The sequence below is a fragment of the Pezoporus occidentalis genome, unplaced genomic scaffold (assembly GCF_034315485.1).
Source record: "Pezoporus occidentalis ecotype Australia unplaced genomic scaffold, CSIRO_AGI_Poc_V1 ctg60, whole genome shotgun sequence".
NCBI lineage: Eukaryota > Metazoa > Chordata > Aves > Psittaciformes > Psittacidae > Pezoporus > Pezoporus occidentalis.
Genome location: NW_026915944.1, coordinates 2,002,501 through 2,023,503, shown reverse-complemented (window position 1 = coordinate 2,023,503; position 21,003 = coordinate 2,002,501). Strand labels below are relative to the sequence as shown.

The window sequence follows — 21,003 nt, the reverse complement described above, 5'->3', positions numbered from 1 at the left end:
TTATACACTTTTTAGTTTTCAGATCATTGGCTTGATAGACCACAAAGAGGCAGATTAGAAAGTGCTGTAAGTGTTGTCAACATGAGTGTTCTAAATCAAGAAGGAAGAAGAGCATTGTGAAAGAGTCAGAGAGAAGATGGAATGAAATGTTATTAATACAGAAATATTAAAACACAGAATTAAGTGGATATAGTCTGCATGGATTAGCCATGTAATTTGCAGTATGTTTTAGACAAGAAGTATTAGAAAAAAATTGAAGTAACTGCATACATTCAGAAAGAGGCAGTTTCACTTTTGCATGTTTTTACTGTAGTGTTTCCCACCTCAAAGGAGTGTAAAGCATTTGATTAGTTATTTAAATGGATACATTGTTTTTTTCCACATGCTTTGGGCTTGTCAGGTTTCTAATACTCTAGGAAGTTTGTAAGAATACTGTGCAGCACTAGTGGGAGAGGAAGTTTATCCATGTAACCTAAAGAACCAACTTTTTTTTGTGAAGATACTATAGGATGTTTCATACACATGCAGAAAAAAAGTCTGTCTTTGAGCCAGGTGTGTACCAGACTCTAAACTTCATTCTGTGTTTCTTTGATGAATTTTTAATAATACTGGCAAGTTTTTCATATATATGGTATTTTAATTAGAAGATGAGAAAATTATGTTGTCAAGTAATACATAGTCATTCAAACCTTAAAATAATTTAAAGGTAAAGAATTGTTATTCATAATTGCTAAAGAAATTTATAATTATACCTCTCTATATTAGGAGATTTTATTGTGGATAAAATGGTAGTTACTAGTAAACCATAATAATAATTATGAAATCAGAAACAAATATAAGGTATATTTTGACAAGATGTTGTTTTAAAGATGACATGTTATACGTAAAGAATAAATCCCTCAACAAAATTAATATATATCATGTGTTTTACTGGATAAAATCTTGATTCTTTACACAAAGCTGACTTCAAAATTTTGTACTCATTGCCCTAAAGAGAGTGAAAATATGTCCAAAATATAGTAAACAAAATTTTCCAATATAAATAAGGAAACTTCAAAAATAGCCTTAATTAAGTAGTCCTGGATCATACTGACAACAGTTTACACTGCTGACGCAGAGACACAGAGCACTTCTGAAGTAAAGTACTGGGTTATTTCTTCAAGGATTGATGTTTCGTGTGTAGATTGTGTTAATCAGAGTGAAAGGCAAATAATCTTAGAGCAGTTATGCCACTGAGATCAGTATGAATTCTACTACTGATTTATGTGGTGTTCAGAATTTCACTTATTAGTTTAGGTTTTACTTTAAAATATTAAGATCTACTTTAAAATCACCTGTATTCCTCTTGCATATAAATATGCGTATCTATATGATGTATACTGTATTATTAATAATTTATATATGTATATGTAATCCTTCATACATAGAAAAATTCCACTCATACAGCAGGGAGTAGGAATTAGAAAGCAGTATATTTGTATGGCTCTGATTTAAAAAATAAATAACCACACCTTGTAATTTCCCTAACATGCTCTACAGCATTAGTATTAGGCTATGCTAAATCAGTCTGTCTCTTGTAGCATTTGAATGGGGTTTTAGGTAGTTCAGTAAAAGGGCTAAATAAGATGCCTGCCCATCATAAGAGCACAAATTATGAGAAAGCATTTTCTGTTGACCATTTTTCTCTTTAGTTTTGTTAGTTGTTTTGTTTTGTTTTCCTGTTTTGTTTTGTTTTGTTTTTTACCTCTGCATAAATGGAATAATTCAGGCACATCACTGGTCTTGGGAGTGCAAATTTCCATTAGTGTCCAGAAGAGTTAGGGATTTTTTTGCCATTTTCCGTTTTTTTTTTTATTTTTTTATTTTCCTGAAGGTGTGCTTTTCACAATTGCAGAAGTATTTCATCGTATTAAAGTTATTCCTGTTCAGGAAGAGGTGTAACTAGTGACAGGAGAAAATTTAATGAGCTTTCTAAACTTTGCTGTCTCCTGCTGTCTCTGGCAGTCTGAATTACATTAGAGACATATTGTCATTGGCTAAATCATGCTGAATTGTCCTGTACTGAACACAAAGACGACACAGAAAGCAAAGCTGACTCACCTTTCAGTTAAGGGCTTGGCCAGGCTGACTGGAAGCAGGGATCTCTTGCCATTTGAGACACCCTAGGGCATGTGGGACACCTGTGCAGGCAGAGGTGATGCAGGACCTTCTGGAGTGGCAGCTGAGCACAGACAGGTAGATGAGCTGCCTCCACTTAGGCAGTGAAGGTGAGCTTTAGTGTTTTCTGTAAGGTAATATTTACAGAAGTAGTTGCATTAATTCCTTTCTGTGCATACACTTCAAAGGCATGCCTCAAGATTTCAGAAAGAGCATTTAATAAAATGGTCAGGAATGATGGAGATGGGAGATGTGTTATCTTCTGACATTAAAAGCAGAATACCTAAGTGAAAGCAGAATACCTGTGTCTTCCTCTTTGTCTTGGTGTTGTTAGTAGCTAGATTGAACAGGCAGTTCTCGAGAAAAAAAATAAAAGAATCTCTGACATGTGAGAAATCAGTCTGAAAGTAAAATATACTTTCCTAATGCACATCAGATCAAACAAGTTCCTCTTGTTGTTGAAGCTTGATACCACATGAATTACTTTCTACTTATCTTTTTATTCTTCATTTAATATATATTACAGGTATGGCTGAAAAGTTTAGTTGTCTTTGTGTTGTGATTCAAATGCAATGAGTATGGTACTGAACTTTGATCTTACAGTAATGGGAATATAAAGCATGATAATAGCAAAACCAAGCTTACAGTCGTTATATTAAAAGGTTTTAATTCTTCAATAGCCTTAATATTTAAATTTAGGACACGAGGAGGAGGGAGTTGGGGAGGACTTAATAAACTCTGAAACTTTGCCCATACTTAAATATTACAAAAACTATTCAGGCAACCAGCCCTCAGCTACGTTATAATTCATAGTGACAAAGCTCTCAATTAGAATCCTAATGAGAGCAACAAAGCCTTAAAGTTTAGAGCATGAAGGAAAAATAAAGTGTTTTTAATGATATAATAGGTGCTGTATAGTTAGCACCCAGATCCTTGGAGAATAGAATTTGAAATAGCTCCAGTGAAGTCAGTGCTTTCATTTAATTCAATTTTCCCAGCTGAAGTTCTGATCCATGAATTCTGAGTACTGACTGTATTTGTAAATCCCATGATGGTCTTATCAGAAGTAGTCAGCTGATTACCTGTAGTTCAGATCTTCCCATTGTAACTTCTGTTTAGAGTTGTGTTTGCGTTCATCTGAATTTCCTGTGTTCTGGGGCTTTGCACTGTTTTCAGCAGTTACTGTATTTGGGAGGGGCTTTACCCCTGTGTTAAGCAAAATTTTTTCTGTCTAGTTTTGTGAAGTTAGTGAGCAAAGTCCAAGAATTCTGGTCTATGAAACATGATCACAGTATGTTAGTGGATTATAATTTCTTCTGTTTCAGATTTCCTAGAGTTAGTGTGACTATTTTTAGGGAGGTCCTGATTTCTTAAAATCCCACTTAACATCTATCATGGCTTCTATATTATGGAAGCTCTGGGTCGCCAAGAAGAGGGACTAAAAACTGGGAGAGCTGGGTTTAATCATGTGCTGTGTAAAATACAGTGTTGAAAAGGCCGGCTGTTACCCGGTCTTTTAGGCAGAAGATAGGACACAGAGAAAGAACAGTCAGTAATTTGTCCCACATGCCCTATAAACATAGGTTCTATGGGTTTTTACACCCACAATGACCTAAGTGTATAAACAGACAGAGCTGTGAGTACTTCTGTACGTCCAAAGAACAGTGTGCCGGTGACTGTTGGAGGGAAAATGTGGTAGTTGATGGGGTTTTTAGGAATATGTAGTAGCACAAAGACAAGCATGTCTTTTCCCATGATAGGATGACTTTATAGAAACTTTTGGGGGTAGCACTCAGGGTAACAGTTTATCCTGAAATTAGGTTGGAGTTGTGTTTCATGATGGTCAGATCCTTCAAGTCTAATAAAGAGCATCTGAGACCCAGTTATTGAATGTCTTCCTATCTTCCAGATTCTGAATTTTCCAACTAATGATAAAGTAACTAAGTCACAGTGATCCAGGCAGGATCACTGGTTAGGTCTGTACTGTGCACCCAATCTCTCTTATGTTTTATGCTCTTTCTGAGCTCCACTTTAAGTTGCCACTGACCTTTAAAATAAAGTCTGTTTGGACGTAGAAAATGTCATAGATGCTGTATATATTTATGTGGAGTTATCAGAGTTTCAGTATTTAAGAAAACTTTCACTCCATATTCTCAGTGAGGAAAAACTCCCAAATTTCCACTTGAGAAGGAGCCTTAAGTTCAGTATTGTATCAAAGATGGTACAAGCCAAAACTTCTCTCTGTTGTGGTATCTATTTGACATTACACTAGCTGAGATCATTGCTGTTGGTGTTTATGAGGATGGGAAATGTTAAGGGAATTCTGGAAAAGTTTGAAGGAAAGTCATAAATGTTCATTAAACAGAAATACTGTTAATACTCTTAATTTTTCCTGACAGAGCATGTAAAATACATGTACACTTCAAGTGAATCAACCTCACCGGAATATCAAATATCTCAAACTGGAAACTAATCTCTCAGAAGTAGGTTAAAAGCCATTCAAAGAGAGTCAAAACTATTTAAACATGCTTACAGAAAATACACCTGTAGAAATAAAAGCTAAAAATACTACATAGTAATTACTAATTTTTGACATGTTTCTACTAAACTTCATATATGTAACCTTATGAAAGCTTAAATTCAGCGTTGATGTGCATGTAGCTTCTGTGTCAGGTCAGCTTGTTTTAGAAGGAATGTATAGAAGTTTCTTCTCTACAACTTCAGCACAGTTAAGGTGACTTGCAAGAAGCAAGACTGTAATGACAACTCTTGAAAAATAGGAGATCCAACATCTTGGTAAGGGAAAGTACTGACAAATATATTTATGAAATATCTTAGGCCTCTTAATTAACTTGTGGTAGTATAAACATGCTGAAGAAATTAGTCTATGGTATTTAAAAATATATTAAAAAGATGAAATTGGACAGTCCAGAAAGCCTGATTTCTGTAAGTACATAACATTTACTGAAGTCATTTGTAATTAGTAATATTTTCCACTAAGTAGTTTGTATAATGAAAAGGCTTAGTCAAGCTTCACTTAAATTCCTGTTCTTAACTTGCTTCACTATTTTGATTTAATACTTTATAATCTAAAAGTCTTTCAGTTCAGTGGTGTGCTTTAATTTGGAACAGGGTACTTTCAGTCAGGTGATAAAGTTGAACCTGGAATGTTATGCTCTTTGATGTTTGATGATGAGTACGGTTTTGATTCTGACAGTGGGACTTTCCTTGGCCTCCTCATGCCATCACAAAAACTTTCAAACATGGTTTTATAGTGCAAGCCTTGTCCCTGCCTAAATGTAAATTACAAGTCTCATAATGACTGAAAATCATTCCTCAGGGCATAAGCCCTAATATTGCTTATCAAGGGCGTTGTAGTGAAAGGTCTCCTGTAATAAGAAGTGCAGTACAGAGAGATACGTATAAAAAATCATGTTTGGTTTTGTTTCCAAGCTACCCTGTGAAAAAGATGCCAAGATGGAAAATGCTGACAGAGGGTTGCAAAAGACTCCTCTCCTAGAGGTGTTCTCCATTCTGCCACAGATTGCATCTTTCTAGGGCAGCTTAGCAAGATGCCAAAATTCACACGTGGAGTTTCTTCACAGAAGTAGTTCCGTATCTTAAAGAGCCATAATGAAAATATGGCTTGGACTCTAGTGATTAAAGATTAAAAACTACAAGAATTTTATGCTATATTATGGCCTGGTTTTGCCATACTCAGAGCATCAAGGAGAGAGAAAGCAAGCACCTAATGTATCGGATATGCAAAAGAGCTGATAGGTTTATGTCAGATCTGGGGCCTTCAAGGAATATATTTGTTATGAGTCTGCCAAAGGGTCTGTGGGGAACAGAGTGAAGGAAATTAGAATGTATTTGAACCTTTTGAAAATTGGGGTAATATACGTATATTATATTAGGTATTACATAGGTATATATATAAAATAACTACCCAAAATAAGAAGGCGCATCTAAATCGCTTAATACTACTTTTGTTATCCTCCCCTTTCTTTCTGTACGAATTCAGGAAATACATCAGATGTTTAAAAATGTGGGTTTCTTTTTCCCAACATTAAAAATATCTTTATGACTGTAAAAATCTGTAGTAATTTTCAATTTACTAGAAGAAATAAAATATTGATATTTAGTCTTGAAAGAAGTAATAGTATGCAGAAATGTTTGCCCGTGGGAAATAGCTGCTCAGATGAACCATAGTATTAACCATAGCTATTTTGAATCCCAGAAGTACATTTTCATGACCCGCAGTGTCTGGGTTTCCATCAGAGACCTCAGGCTGCCAAAGGGTGGCAAGCCAGCACTGGCAAGTTGAATATATAAAACTGTACATTCAGATCAATGTATTTTGTCATGCTGCTCTCTCAGTTTCTTTTCTTATTGTCTATCTTCCTTGCAACCAGTAAAAACTTTTAAAATTTTATTTAAAGAAGAATAAGATATCTGAATTTTAGATGTGTGCTCTTTTACACTGAAAGTATAAAACAATGCAGTAAAAATTTTGTTATATACTTTCACTGTTAATATACAAATTAAATTATGGAAGCAATTCTGTATCTTATTAATTGAGCAGGACTTACTGTATAATAAAGTTGGGTCCACTTACATTTCTTGTATCTTTTTGTATCAATAAAAAGCATAGCAGTGATGGGGAACATGAAAATTTATGATGCATTTTAGGTTGTTTCGAACATCTCTCACTTGTGAGGTTTTTAAGCCTTGTATGCTGAATACAGTTAGTGCATAAAATTGGTCTTTAAAGGGAACAACCTTAAATTTGCAAAGACTGAGTTAGGTCAGCTGCCCTTTTCCAGGTCTGCTTTTCACGTACTTCAAGATAGAATATGCATCAGCTTAACTCAGGAGGACCCTTTTTACAAACAATGGGGTTGCTCACTATAAGGAATAATTGATTTGGACATCAGATGTGATATATGTGCATCGTGACACCTCTGATAATCAGTTCTTCTCCTAGGACTATGTATAGCATTTAACTAAATAAAAAGCTGCCACTATAAAACATTAAAGCCATCAAAGTACTAAACCAGTTTCTCGGAATTGTTACAAATAACACCTAATTAGTTATAAAAAATCGAGCTGGCTTACTGAATTCACTCCAGCATCTAATCTTGCTTTATATTCTCACAGTTGCTATGCTGACTGATATGCAAGTTTCTCCTTTTAAAACTGATTTATGGAGTTGTAAAATTAATTTTACAAAAGCAAAATAAAGGGAAAATAGTATATTCCTATGTAAACTGAAGCAGTATAACAAGGAATGTTTGTGGTAGATGTTTTTTAAATAGATATCACTTTAGGTTAAATTATTTTTTAATTCATTTTCTACCAGTAATTAGTAAAGAGTTGGTAGTAAAAAGTAAAATTTCAGAACAGTTTCAGTAAAGTCTATCATTCCAAAAGATAAAGAACAGTTAGTTTTCTGGGATCTTTCTGTAAGTAACTAAACCAGAATATTATTCTTACAGATAATTCTGTACTTGGCATCTGAAGATAGGGTATCTGTGGCTCAGTGTTCCATAACAACAAATATTCGGAATAGTGATAAAGAAAAGGAGTTTCTCAGCTAGCCACTTTAGAGGCTGCTTTTAAGGAAAAGTAGTCTTTTCATTTAGATGTGAGGGCAGTTTAATAACTTCATAGAAATGAATTAAAATGATTTTCTGTGAAACAGTAGCTGGTAAATACGCACTGCTACTGGGCTGAATCCCTTTTAGGCAAACATCTAACTGTTTCTATATAATTATCACAATGACAATTATACTACCTATGAAATACAGATTAGCTCTGTATCGTTAAATTTATACCCCTTTTATTTTTAATTCATCTCTTTAGCATTACATACAAGGTAGATCTCATTAGTTTGTGAAGTTGCTGCAGATGACGAAGAGCCAAACTACCAATCTGTGCATCCAATTGAAAACAAAAGAATATACAGTTTGATCGCTAAATTCACTCATAGTAAAAGGCAGGTATAAGTATTTCTGAGACAGGGCAAAGGCAGTGATAAGCAATCACTTCTGATCTTAATCAATCCAGTCCCTATAATACAGATTACAAATTCTTTGTTTTGTTTGTTTTTTTTTCTCCCAAGATGTGAATTTCTAAGTAACAAGGCTTACAGATTTCTAAAAAGAGAATTTCAAATCTCTGTAATATATCAGAGGTGAAGTAATAGAAGCAGTTTTTGTTCTCTTAGGGCTTAACTCTTCAAGATTCTGTTCCCCTCTGCTCCTGAACTGAATAGTTTTCAACAGGATCTTGAGAGTACTTAAAGCTTGACAGAGCTTTCATCATCTTCCAAAACTAAGTTTTCCAGGTAATCCTTAGTACAAGCTGGAATTAGTTCCTTCTAGCTCTGATTTGCATTAAAGCTGTGCAAAACAAAACAACCTCAGTTTTTCACCATGCCTGTTAGTGCAGGATGCAGGAGCTACATGCAATTTGGAGTAAAACAGCACTCAAGCATTAAAATTTCACCCAGGTTCTCTATTAATCCTGCAGAGCACAAAAATAATTCAAGGAATCTCTGTAGATGCTTAAGGGAATCATTTGATGTTATACTTTAAACATGGTTTCCACTAAGCCAAATCCTGTTTGCTTTGCCTTCAGAAAGGACAAAACAGGATTTGTGCCGTAATGAAGTTTTCTGCGTTTTGGAATAGTAGAGTATTTAGCATTTCTCTTTTTATGTTTAGCTGGTTTAAAAAAGAATTTTGCAAGAGAAGGTTTATTAAAGTACTCTTATCGGTAGTTTATTCTCTTTAGATTCTGCAAGACTTTTCTATGTATTTGGATGACAGTATATGAGAATATACTGTGTCATTTTTTTTAATAAATAGCAGTAAGTTCATTTTCTGATTGCAATCATATTGGACATATAAAAAGCAAAGTATTTTACTTTCAGTATCCTCCTTTCAGATGCACAAAGTAAATTGCAATTATTGAAAAAAAAAACATGCTTTTTACATATTTTGCAGTAGTGCCCTTTGATATCTATATCAAGATAAATATTGGGGATTTTATTAGACTTCATAAATATAATGACATATCTGTAACACTAAACATGAAGCTTCCAATGCAAGACTTTGTACATAGTCCATATCCAAATGTCACCATTATTTCATTTAAAAGATCCCAGCATGTCTACCTCATGATCCTTATAAACTCTATAGTTCTGAAATACGTCAACACTTTTTCTTGCTACATTCATTAAAATTAAGCACCCTTACCCTACCCCATCTGTAAACATCAAGTCAATTGGCAGCTAGCACATTTCCTAGTCAGCAAGCAGTATTGTGAATTTTATCTTCTCTTGCAGAAATCAATTCGTCTTCGTTGCAGCAGATGAAATTTCTTGTAACACCTCTGCAGGTAACAATCATTGATACTTCTTGATGCATCCATCCAGGTCTCAATATCCTTTTTCACATGCTGCATTTAATCGTAAGAGAAAGTGTAGAAAAGTCCATAGTATAAATCTTTGGAATAGTTTAATTAATTTACAGCTTCAGCCTGTAGGTTCTGCCATATAAAAGACATTAGGTTATTTTGCTGACTTTGGTGTTTTATTTCTAGTTTAAACATCATATATGGGCTAGTAAGTAAGGATATATTAAACCTTCTAATAAAAAACTTACTGTGCAGTACAATCAAGACTGTGACTTTCAAAAAGCCAAACCAAACAGAAATAATGGAAAAAGTCCTAGATGAATGTAGGACATTGTAAGTGCTATAGATCTAACAACTTTCTTTTCAACTCTTTGGGGGCAAATATTGCCCACAAGGATAACACAGACCCTAAAGCACTCACAAAGTCTATCCTATGGATAAGATAGTGGGAGAGAGGGTCTATGTCTTCAGAGGATCGCTCTCTAGTAAGTAAAGTCTTCATATGCTATCATGTTGTAAGCCATGGGCACAGAAGAAAGAACAATGTTTTGAAAAGGTAATGGAAACTTATATTGAATATGTCAAGGGATTTTCTCTTTTTTAAGCAATAGAGTTTGAACAGTCTTAATTCAGGTAAGGATGTTATTATGTTGGTACATAAGAAAACAAAAGCCAACATAAGTAGTAGGAGTGCCGGGATATATTCTGCCAATAATGTTATGCAAAACATCTATTGAGTGGATGAAAGGGTATATAGAGTGTGACACAAAATGTTGGTATTAAGAAGTGCTTATTAATAGAGTTTTACATTAGCAGAAATAAATGAAAAGTAAAGAATTTGCTGTTTATGCTATAGTGACCTACATAGAAACAAATAATGAACATTTATTTATGAAAAAGATCATAGCTAAAGCCAAAACGTGCTAAGGTTGTAATAATCTGTATGATAGCCATAGCATTTTTGGTGGTAATCTGAAAAGTTCTTCTGTAATAAAACCTGATTAAATACAGACTTTCCAAATTATTCTAAATCATTAAGAGAATACATTTTAGAAGCTAATATTTTATACTTTCTTGATCTCACTAGACTTGGGTTTTGGCTTTCATTATTTCTCTTGCGCTCCCTGCTCAGCTCTGGATTAGAGTGAGCTGTAGTAGGAAGGCTACTAATTCATAAATTTAGGCCTTGCTAAGTAAGAAAAAAATATAATTATTTTAGCAATCTTTTAACTTGGAAATCTTGAGCTAGACATGGGGTCTTTAATAATTTTCTTGTCCTGAAAGCAATATCCTGTTTTGCAGAGAGAACCCTTCTAAAAAATAAATATTTCTCTAATAAAGACATTCTTCCCCTCACAATTTAAGTGTCCAAGGCTATATTATATGTATTCCATGTATGACTACTTTGAAATTTCAGTCAAAAATACAGCACTCTTATGTATCAGCAAATTCAGTGAACTTTGCACAGAAGGAAATGGATCTCTGTTTATATTTGTTAAAACTTTTCAGTTTACCAGTTGCTTAACTGTTGAATTGTTTCAACAATAAGATATTTTTGTTAGGTATCTTTTTTACCATATGATAAACGGATCTGTCACAGGTGACTTAGGTGCCTTTTTTTGTAAGATGATCTGCAGCAGAAAGCTAATAAAAGCCTGTATCTTCTGTTTCTTTTATACCTAAGTTTTAGTCATAGAATTTTAAGGACTCTTGGCTTTATTTAAAGATAATTCTCTGGCCCATATTCCTGTGGTACCAGTTGCCAAAGTTGCATTTGGTCTTTCAGATCTGTAAGTTAACTTTCAATTATCTGATGTTTTAATTTTTAATACATGGAGCATATATAGAGATATGTAAACTTGTAGAATCGAAGCTAACCTTCCTGTGGTTTTTCAGATGCATGCAAAACAACTACAGTACAATTTTATAGTGCTTTTTTTTTTAGTGCTCCTAAACTCAATCACAGTAATTCAACTGCATTTGTAAAAGTGATATAAAGTGAAGATGCTGATAATATGCTCAATGTTTGAATTGTGAGTATATGTATGTTTGTAATGTTTCCCTGTAAAGAATGTGTGTGTTTGTAGATTTCAAATAATAAGATAAAAAGAAACTTTTGGTTGGAACTTCATCATCAAATGCAAATGGGAGGTCTTGCATGATTCTGCTGGTAATATTCATTGCTCTCTTCCTAATACTGTATCATTCCTGCCAGAGGATACTTAGCCCTCAGCCGCATGATACCTTTTTTGATCTGGGAATAAAGTAATCTTGAATAAATAAATGTGTTAATAAACAGATAGCATGTCCATGTACACATTTCTGTTCATGTACATGTATCTGTTCTTTCATGCATATTTTATAAAGAAAATCTATTCAAGTTGCTGAAGAAAGGATCCTTCCATGGGAAATCTAAAAATATTTCACTCTTGATTGCATCCAGTGCATTCTGAGGCTAAAAATAATTACTCTGCAGAAGAAAAGTTCTGTGCTTCTGGGATAGATCTTCTCTGGCAGGCATGATTAAAGAGTTTGCAAACAGACCTGAACTAGAACAGAAGTAGGGAAACTATGAGAAACCTTCTGTCAGTTTGGTGATGGAATTTTAGCAAGGATCTTTTAAGACCTTCCTCTAGCAAATCTCTGATAATAGCTATGTTAGGGGAGAATTAATCCTGAGGTTCCTGGCTGGTGGGGTCAAGGGGCATCTTGCCCTATCCAGCTCATAATAAATCAGAATGAGACCCAGAATAAACCCATGGCTTATTTACATGTTGGTTACAGAACATTGTTAATTTTGAATCTTTAGCATTTTTAGTGAATTTTTTGAACTGGTGCTCAATGTTTGTTTGTTTATTTTAATTTTAGGTTTTGTAAGATTGAAATTCATAGTTTGAAAGAAAAGAAAAATGTTTTGTGGTGTCTTTTCAAAGTACATTCTCAGATTATGATTCTTGTACAGTTTATGTCTGTATGGGATGGAATCATTATTCTGTGTTTGTATTACTCTTTCTTTCTTCCTCTGATTTTAACAGTTATCCATCTGCAAATAAAAAAATCCATTGCAGATGCATGCTTGGTATTATTTTTCTCCCAAGTGTATATGCAGTTTATGATTTTGAAATAACAGAGAGGCAAGTGTGTATATAAACCTGAATTTGGAATGAAGTATGGTAGAAGTGGATATAACATCTGTCCAATTGTGACTGTATTTATTTACATATTTGAGCAGAATCATTCCCAGAAGGTGAGATTGTATGTGTGTGTGCAAAAGAAATGCATTATAAAGGTTTAGAAATTGACAGTCTCAGATTAAGTCATTGACCTCTGTTTGGAGAAAGATACAGTCTCCAAAACAGATTAAACATTCTGAAAGGTTTAATTTCATAACTGTCAGAAAAACATTTCATAAAAGCAGTCAGCTTAAGGAAGCAAACATTGGATTTTGTACTATTGAAATAGCTTCGACAGAATATTGCCAATTTTTAACTAATGCAATTATTCAAATCATTGCAGTTTTTTCTGTATGTATGATTAAACTGTCATCACTAACACTACCACAAATTTAATTCATGAAACAAAAAACAAATACAGAGGTACTTATTTAAAAGCAAATTAATATGTGACAAAGGGCTTAGAATGGTTGTGATGCCTGTTAAGGCATTCCTCTACTAAGTACATAAATAATCATAGCTGGTCAAAATTTTGCCATATATGCATGCATACATCTCACTGACTTACTCCCTTGTCTGGTAAGAGATACTGATCACATTATACTCTGTCAAACGAATTTCTGAGAAGTACATACAATCCAAACTGCTTGGAATCATGCAGTTTCAGAGATACTTCCTTCAACCTCTTTGAATTACTGTGCAAAGACATATGTTCAGTTGTGAGAAGTTTTTCCCTTTTAGTATTGCTGCCTATGGGTTTGACTTCATGAAGCAATTTGCCTGGGCAAATGACCATTTTTAATTAGGTGCTTTTATTATTGCATTGTGCTCTTCCACTAATCAGATAAAAAATGAAGGAGCATTTGTGAGGTCTTTGTGCTAGTGTTAAGGCCATACTTCTTTTCCCTATGAAAACCAGCAGATACTGAAGCGTTTGCTCTGGAAAGGCTAGGAAGTGTTGCACTAAAGCACAGTATTAAACTTCTTCTATAAATTCAAGTGTCCTTTATGTTGGCAGTTTAAACTTGTGTTTACTGCTGCTGTAAATAGTCATTTATATGGAATTCCATTTGTTACAGCTTTTACTACTCTTGGTAGTCATGTGGTAAAGATGTTCAGCTGTTGGATCAGTTGATAAAAATCAGGAAACACTTGGATTATCCTCTGTTCTTCTTTCATGAAGTTTGATTAATTCCTTTTTCTCACCCAGTGAAAACACTGGCAGCCCTTTCTGGCATCTTTGTCATTATCTCTTTGACAGCTTGCCTTCCCGGTGCTTACAGTTCTAGGTCAGTTCGCATGGCTAGTCAAATGTGACAACATGACAAGATTAAGTAAAGCTGAGGTTCTGTGATTTGTAAATGGAGGATTTGTAATGTGAAGCTCCTTTGGTAACAAATAGTGAATAATCTGTGCCTGCCGTCAACAAGTGCGTGTAAGCATGTGTGCATCTCCTGTACTGTTGGTTTTCTTTCATGAAGCAACCAGAATTTTTTTCTCTAATAGACTGAAAGTAGTCCACATGAAGTGTGGTTTGTGTCTGTGCATGTATGAATGGTTATATACAAGTACATTAAAGGATTCAGTTTTAATAGCATGAGATTATCATATTACATTTGAAATATTTAATAAAAAATAGTATAATTGCATATTACAAAACTTTAAAAACAAGAACAAAAGATTGCTTTAAAAACTAATAAACAAAGTACCCAATATATTTCTAATTGAACTAGATAAGAATTTATTGAAGGTTTATTGTAACAAACTATAAGAGCAATAGTAATAGGAAAATGCTTTACAGATCAAACAAATACTTGGGGTTTAGGTATCACCTGATAGCAAGCCTCATTTTCCCCAGTGGCTTTTCTAAATGAATTTTATATAAAGTCTGACTTTCTTGGATGGAGATTATGCAGACAGATATTGTTGGTAGCATAGAATTATGTTAGAATTTTAACCAGGCATCAAGAGAAATGCCCACACTTGTTTAAATCCAAACAGCAAGAGTGAAACTTGAAAGAAAGCTTTTAAGATGAGGTCTGTTCCTGGGATTGTTCCATAGCAGTTATTCAGCATCAGCACAGGGCAAGGCCACCTATGCTGCTGTTTGTTGGACTTCTGTATTTCTCCAGATTAACCAATATCAATCATATTTATTTAAATGATTAACAAGGCAGTTCAACTTTGGATGGTTGTAAATATACAACAAACTTCAAAAGAATCTACAGGTTGGGATAGAGAAATAAAAATTAAAATCAGGTCTGAGCATCAGTGATCAAAACTTCTGCAAAACATTCCCATCAGTTAGTAAGAAAATTAGCTGGCCAGATTCTGATGTGATATAAATAAGTAAACAGTCAAGAATCTGAAATTCATCTCTGCATATAGAAAATCCTGAATAGGCTTCTCAAGTTTCTTCTTGCATCAACCTATAGGAAAAAGTAAAGGCTGCTTTTAATATTTCATCAATGACTTATTTATGAATATCCCTTCATGGAGATCTTTCGGTATAGCAATATCCCTATGGTAGACTTGTGGTTATGTTCCTTCATCTCTGAAAACCTGGGAATGTTAATACTATACTAATAGGAGATCCCTCATGGCTTTCAAGGCCTACAGGAGTTCAGCACAGAAGTATACCTTGAAGTTTTACTGTTTCATTGTGCTGTGTGTGCCTACTGCATCTTCCCAATTCTTTCTCTGCTCCACATCACAGATCTGTAAAGCATTATCAGTTGCGGGAGAGGTAGATGATATGCAACAAAGTATTTTATGGTCCACCCTTGTAGAATGATCTTAGTGTTCAATATTGTGCCTTTAAAACTTTGCATAGAGCATTTTAACATTCTTAACCTTTGCAATTAAGAAAAATCACTGGAAACTGGTTTTACCAGCAGATTTCAGTAATTTTTCTGTTATCTTAAGTAAAAGCTTAGGATAGACATCTTTCCTCATTGCCTTCTCAGATGTATAAAGAGACTCATTGCTTGTTCAGGTGACTGAAATGCCAAAAGTTGCTTGGTGTTAATATCCATAAATGAAATAAGCTGGTTGGTTGCACATGCTTTGAACACCATGAGCAGATACCATCCTACTGTAGTAAAGAATTTTAAATTAAAAGCCTACCACTGCTGCACAGTGTTGTCCCACTGAGGTTAAAATACTGCTCAGCAATGTGGTGTCTAACTGGTGTGTGTACAAAGGAGCTCTGCTACTCATGTCATTGATCCTGATATCATTGTAGTTGTGTGACCAAGAAAAAGAGCAAGATGTTAATTACTGGAATCACTGATATGGATAAGGCCAGGTAAACCTTGCTTTCCTTGTATTCCTACCAATCCTTTACTTAAATCTTCACATCTTTTGCCTAAAATGTTATTGCAATTCTGCATTGACACCTGACAAAGAAAAGAGATGTGGATTGGCATTTCTGTACCACCTGCCAACAGCAAGAAGCACATCCTACAATACTGCCAGTTTCCTGGGTGGACAGGCAGGGCAGGAATACCAAAGCACTCTGTACTATCCCTTCTGCTACCTCACCAAGCCTCACTCATTCAGTTGTCTTTTTGTGAAATTTAGTAATACATTTCAGTACAAGAATTTCAGTAATTTAAGGTTATTCTGGTTGAAAACTCAACACATACAGGTCTGAAGAAGAATCAATTTTATTGCTTGATTGTTCAAATACAGTCAAAGCTAGCAAAGAATAGATAATACTTTGAAAAAGTTAGAAATACGAGCTTTCCAGTGATACATATGCTGCTTGTAATATGGCAAGTAGTAGGGGATTAGATGCGAGCTTTAGCTGAGGCAGTACCAGTTTTTTTAACTTCCCATTTTTCGTTCTTAAAAAGGCTCATTATTTGCTATAGTTCCTCTAGTAATATGTAGAATTTAAAGAACAGGGGGAATTGATAATGAGCAGAAAAATTTGTGCATCAAATTCCTAAAAACTAAAATAATGTTTCAGATTCTTCTTCGGTAGTTCTCAAATCACTTGAGGAAAATGTGATAACTTGGTTCATATTTTATACGGTGATTTTTTCTTTATTAATACTGTTATGAAAATCTATACTGTTTAATTTATTAAGAAACTTCCAAATGTTTCTAGTATCAGAGCTCCACTTCCTGTCCTAGATGTCTGTGGAATACAGCCTGAGTACCAAAGAACTTAAAAGCCTAATATGCTAATTATAATTAGAGAGGCACATACTTTCCCTATTTTTAGAGACTTCAGCAATACATACTGCTGATTTGAAGAGAGATTCAATTTCAAAGACCCTACTGAAACAAATCTCACAATCAGTTACCATTTGTAACTCTTTTTTTCTTTTTTTTAATCATTATTTTTGCAATGGACAAGAAATTGGTCTTTTATGTAGCATTTTAGCAATGTAAGATCCTGTACTGAAAATGGTTGAAGGGATTGAGCCATAGCATGGGTAAAGAACAGCATACCATCCACTGAGCTTTGGGTGTCTGCCTACATTGCACCTACATTGTACACCTACATTTGCACTTACATTTACAGATGGTAACATGACTACACTGATCTGTTTTTCTCAGTTATTTCCCTGTAAGCTGTTAGTCCAGCTACTTAAGAACCAGTGTCAGTATGGTAACAAAATGCTAGCAAATACTAGCTTTTTGCATGTTATGTCCTGAATACTTGTTCCAGATACTTATCTTGTTCTAATTAGTGTTGCATCAAATTGTTCATAAGATGTGTTCTTAGACAAGAATTTGTAAGTGCAGGTACTGGTTTTGATACATTGATTTAACATTCTGTAAAATATGCAGATAATCACATTGATTATTAATTTATTCAAAAGACTTTGCCATTTGCATATCCTAAATTTTAGAAAATTGTTTACCTAGAATGATTATTTCCAGTGTCAATTATAACAAAGCATTTAAATGCCACTAATTTTAATGAGAAGTAAGCATGCTGGCATAATAGTGAATAAATGATCCAATGACTGTGTGACTCCACTAGCTTACTGATTTTCAGTGTGACAGTATAGTTTAAATCCTTCTTCTGTTTTCAGCATGGAAATCAGAATCTATTCTGCTAACCTTCTGAGCTTCTAAATTTGGTGTCATGCAAGGGCGTGTTTAAAAATTAGCATTTAAAAAGAAACCCACTTGCTTTAAGTTTAAGCTGACACTGTTCCTTTCCTCTGTGGAAATGAAATTTATTAATCATAATAAAACCATCATATTCTGAAGGTAGAGGTCACCCTGAGGAGAAAAAAAAGAAGTCTGTTCAACACAGGGGAATGTCAATGCTTTTTTTTTCCAGATAATATCTGAGCATGTATTCTCTCCCCTTAGGAAAAATATTATTCCATGTGTGTGCTTATGTATCTCAAGTCTATTTAGGAGTGTGCAAGAATGAGAATTTTTGCATTCTAATATTATATACTGTATTTTCTTTTACAGAAGATTTGGAAGAATGCTTTTTATATTTTATTTATGTTTACATTGCACACAGTTGTTCAAGTGGAATTTCAATATCCTGTAAAAATGCTTCTTATTTTAACAAGAATATAAGCATTGCTAATTCTGAAATAGCATTTTATGTTAATATCGTAGTACAAACTTCAGCGTTATCATAATATATATGTAAAATATTCTATTTAAGGAGCAAGGAGTAACTTAGGTCACATTTTTCACATTAGGATTACTTCACAACTCTTTCATTTTAAGGAAGAAACATGTTTTACACAGTAGGATGAAAACAGCAATGCAAAGCACTAGCAATAAGTTACTTCTATTCTGGCAAAAGAGTAATAAAAAATGTACTCAGAAGTAAATGCTGGGTTGAAGCTGTCATTTTTTTTTCTTTTGAAATTGCTTAATGTGTTTGTTTATCTGTATTTTTTCTTAGTCATCCAGAATTCTGTAGAACATTTATATAATACATTAACTACATGTTTTATTACACCAGCGTTATAAACTTGGTAGTTCCTTCAGTATTTGTGTTAAATATACTAATAATTTAATAAACTGCTCTTTCCTCACAAGTGGCCCTTGAATTTGGGCCATTTAATCCCCTGCATGGGTGACCCGTTAGTCCTTCAGTTTTGTGGGGTACTCTATATAGTCAAGGATCCTGCAGGAATGGGATGTAGTATGTCATCAAAAAGCAACCCGACTGCAGGAAATGGATCAGAGCAATGGAAACAAGAAATTCATAAAGTTCCAGTTTAGTTAATAGTTTACAATAGGCCAAAAGTAATTCTTACAGATCTAAATTTTAAGTCCTTGCTCAATATGGCAATAACACTAGTTAATCGGGGGGGGGTGGGGAAGACATGAAAATGTACTGATTCCCATTGCTTTAAAAATAATTGTCATGACATTAAAGTACATCTAATAATCGTATGTGCAATTCCTCCTCCATATTACTCGGGACATAAGGGAAATTTATAATGCTGGGAACAAGTCTAGCTTTAAATTAATCATTTTCCTTTTCTAGAAGTTTTCTTACTGTTTGAATGAGATTTGGCTTGAGAGGATCAAAATTATAATGATATTTAAAATGTAATCTCAGATTTTTTAAAAAAGGCCATACAGAGGAAAGTAAGATGTCTTCTTCATTTCACTGTAGATGAACAAGACATAAGAGATTATGTTACGCCTACTATCAAAGCTAAGTATTTTCTATTATAATATTCTAAATAATTTCTATTATAATATTCTAAATATTATAATATTTGCATCCTAATGTGGAAATTTAACCAAGGCTGAGGTTTATGGAAGCTTTTCCAACCAAAGAGGCTCCAGAGTATGGAGTCAGTGTCAAACCTGCTCAAAGAACTCTGACGCCCCCTTTCCAATTCAAAGGATCATCAAGTATCATTTACCCAACATAAGCTGATGTGAGCTTTTTTTTTTCTTCCATTTTTTTTCAATGGGAACTGCCTGGTTTCCTTGTTGTTAACTGCATTGAATAATTTCCAAAGACCATGGATACCAAGATTAAAATGGAATGCATAAAAAGATTTAATCCTTCACTCATCAATATAGTGGATGCAAAAGATGAACTAATATGTTTTATATAAGTCTTTTACACATATTTTAGTGAGTTTAAGACCATGTGTTCAGGTGATTGCCCAACATGCTGCTTCCCCTGGATATTCGTGTATATCTTTGATAGCTATGAAGACTTCTCTGCCCAAATCTAAAGTAAGCATAGCAGTAGCATAGAATATAGCCCACATACATAAACGTACAGTACTTTCATAGCTTTAATAGATTAACTCCTTTTTAATGTATTATTCTTTATTAGAAAGTTGAATTTACTAAGTAAACAAGACAGTACAACTGAAAGCATTCAGCTACCATGTTGTTATTTTGGAGTGAAATGTCTAGATTTTGCTGTAGAATGCTTTTTAAGGACATACATTTGCTCAAAATGCCAGTCTCTGTTGCTGAAAAAAAATGGTTTATTCACACTATCAAATATCAACCAGTGTACACTTTGAAGTTTGTACTTACTTATCTTCTTTCCACTTTTTTCATCAAGAGGTATGGTTATATATCCTTGGAAAAGGAAAAATGTATAACTTCTGCAAGCCTGTGACCTTAGGCTTGGTCAGAGAGTAAGAGACATTTATGTAAAGTCTTTTTAATGCTTCTTAGTGCTGAAACCTTTTGCCATTAAATAGCACAGTTGTCCCAGGAGGTAGTTTATTGGGGTTTCCTTATGGAATGAATCCCTCATATTCTTGCAAATGTTGGCTCAGTGAAATGGAGAATTAAAGACTCTCTTGCCTATGGTAATTTCTGCTCCTTCCTTGAAGGTAGCGATGTCTAGTTCAGATAATTTGGACATCTTCTCTGACTCACATCCAGGGCCGCAGTAGTGGGTAGTAGAAGATTCCATATGCCATGGAAGAATTGCTTTCTCTCAGCCATTTATCTAGGAATCAGCCAATCAGATTCTGTTCATGGAGGAGTAAATGCATGATAATAGAGAACAACTGTCCTCTTTTCAAAAGAAGTACATTTGTATTTGTACCTGAAAAATAAGGTACTTGCACACAATGAGACCAGTCTGGGGTTGTTGTTCATATAAGGCTAAAAAAAAAAATATATATATATTTTTAAGAGATATCAAGGGTATTATTAAAACAACTTGTTCACTACATTAGACCTCATATGCAAGGTATCACTTTAATTTCAAGATTTCTTTTGTTGTTATATGTGACACCTGGGATCAAATGGAAATTCTTTGATTACA

The 21,003-nt window shown here is 34.1% G+C and overlaps 1 protein-coding gene and 1 long non-coding RNA gene across 38 annotated transcripts in view; one reads left to right on the top strand and one right to left on the bottom strand.

Annotated features, from left to right (window-relative positions):
* Positions 1-21,003, top strand: part of RBFOX1 (RNA binding fox-1 homolog 1) — a 1,275,045-nt gene that overhangs the window by 1,249,419 nt on the left and 4,623 nt on the right. For 9 of the 37 annotated variants that reach the window (XM_062639409.1, XM_062639410.1, XM_062639408.1 and 6 more), the window contains one exon: positions 9,509-9,561. The exons of the other annotated variants lie outside the window; for them this stretch is intronic. In XM_062639409.1, coding sequence (XP_062495393.1) covers positions 9,509-9,561 — 53 coding nt within the window. The remainder of the gene's footprint in view (positions 1-9,508; positions 9,562-21,003) is intronic. 37 annotated transcript variants of the gene reach the window in all.
* The window catches only part of LOC134174456 (uncharacterized), a 131,753-nt gene continuing 126,128 nt past the window's right edge, over positions 15,379-21,003 (bottom strand). The window contains exon 3 of the long non-coding RNA XR_009968658.1: positions 15,379-15,392. This is a non-coding gene — a long non-coding RNA (uncharacterized LOC134174456). The remainder of the gene's footprint in view (positions 15,393-21,003) is intronic.